Source organism: Atta cephalotes, assembly GCF_000143395.1.
Source record: "Atta cephalotes unplaced genomic scaffold scaffold00076, whole genome shotgun sequence".
NCBI classification, from domain to species: domain Eukaryota; kingdom Metazoa; phylum Arthropoda; class Insecta; order Hymenoptera; family Formicidae; genus Atta; species Atta cephalotes.
Window position 1 is genome coordinate 313,169 of NW_012130140.1, and position 1,704 is coordinate 314,872.

Here is a 1,704-nt window from a genome sequence, read left to right on the forward strand (position 1 = left end):
TTGATATAGACTACTATTTATATAGACTATCCGCAATGTCAGTATATGATTTCGATAGGCAAACGCAACTAAAAATTTGTTGCTACAACCAAAAACTGGTTGTTGCAACCATATAAAAATACTATGTCATAATTTACTACCTAAATTGTTGCAGCAACCAATCTTTTCTTTCAATGAAGAAATATTCGGAAACGAGAACTTAAATTTTTTTATTTATTTCTAATTGAAAGTAATATAACCAAAATAGTTGGTTTAAAAAAAATAAAATGAAGAGCTAATATACGAACCGGATTCAAAATGAGAAAATAAAATATACAACAGCAAAATAAAAAAGATGATGAGAGAGACAGTGAATCAGTATAAGTACTTACAGGTTATTACGACTTTTCGCATTCCCAACTTGGCATACGTAAAGAATTTAAGTCATGTTCTGTCTGATAGTTTCTGTCTGCACACGTTCTGTCAGTGTAGAGAGACTTTATTTTCTCATCCCGGCAGTTCCGTCACTTCCGAGCGGAGTTTTCAAGGAGGAGTAAACACCACGAATGTACGGGAATCTGCAACGAGCTCTTTTCAGCGCCAAGTCAATAGACGCTTCGACATAAAAGTCGAGCATTTTTCGAGAGAATATTAAAATGTCAAAGGCGTTTCACATTCTATGTCCCTCAGGTCATTTCTTACAAACGGGCATAAGACTGGCGGCGAATTTACCCAAATATATCGGAAAAGCAGATTTTTTTTTCTGAAATTTATTCTCTTCTTGCAAAAATATTCTTTTGTAAGTTTATTTTTCTTAATTAGCTAATGTATTTTTTAAATGACTTTCTAGATATACTGTACGTATTTTAATTAATTAATATTTTTTATAAGTAATATCTTTACAAGTATTTTAAATATACTTTTTTATCTATATTCATTTATACAGTATTTAATTTATTATCGATTTTTAAGACTATTATCTACTATTATCTATTACATTTATAGAACAATGTAATAAATTTTAATATATTGTTACTATTTATTTATATACTTTTATTAATTTTATAATCAAAATTGTAGAATTATAATCCGAAATGTTACTAATTATTAAATTATTTCTCTTGGTAATAAATATATAAAACAATGCGGGAATAATGTACGATTTTATTTAAAAAAAAAAAATTTTCGCTGGTTAATTCAGAAATTTGATATCAAATTCTCGATTATAATATGATATGAATGGATATTATAATAAAAGAGTATTGATTTTAAAATATTACAATTCTTTATATGCATGTATAATATACATAAAATGAAAAGACCTTTAGCAAGAAATGATTTTTTCCATTTAATTTAATTAACATATCTCTCGGAGAAATGTTTAATTAATTAATTCGAAAACATTCTTCACATGCATAATGGAGTTGTGATAAAACCATCGAGATTTCATAAACGTTCGAGAACAATATTATTCTCTTTTAATTATTAATAATGCTATAAATCCAAGTTGTAATTTTGCCGTGACACACATAGAACATGCGATCCTTGGAAACAAAAGGACCTTTAAAGGAAATCCGAAAAGAGAATGGCTTGTACTCTCAAGAGTATAAAAAAGAGGAGGTATTATAATTTCAAATGTAATTCCTTCGGAGCCTTACTGGCACCCGATTTCGTCTCGAAGAGAAGCGACGTCGTAAAATCACCGACGTGTCTCACACAAAGAGA

The 1,704-nt window shown here is 28.5% G+C and overlaps 1 protein-coding gene across 2 annotated transcripts in view; it reads left to right on the forward strand.

Moving 5' to 3' along the window:
• Positions 1-1,704, forward strand: part of LOC105624349 (complexin) — a 98,624-nt gene that overhangs the window by 32,678 nt on the left and 64,242 nt on the right. The window contains exon 2 of one of the 2 annotated variants that reach the window (XM_012205709.1): positions 347-349. The exons of the other annotated variant lie outside the window; for it this stretch is intronic. Within the exon in view, the coding sequence (XP_012061099.1) occupies positions 347-349 (3 nt within the window). The remainder of the gene's footprint in view (positions 1-346; positions 350-1,704) is intronic. 2 annotated transcript variants of the gene reach the window in all.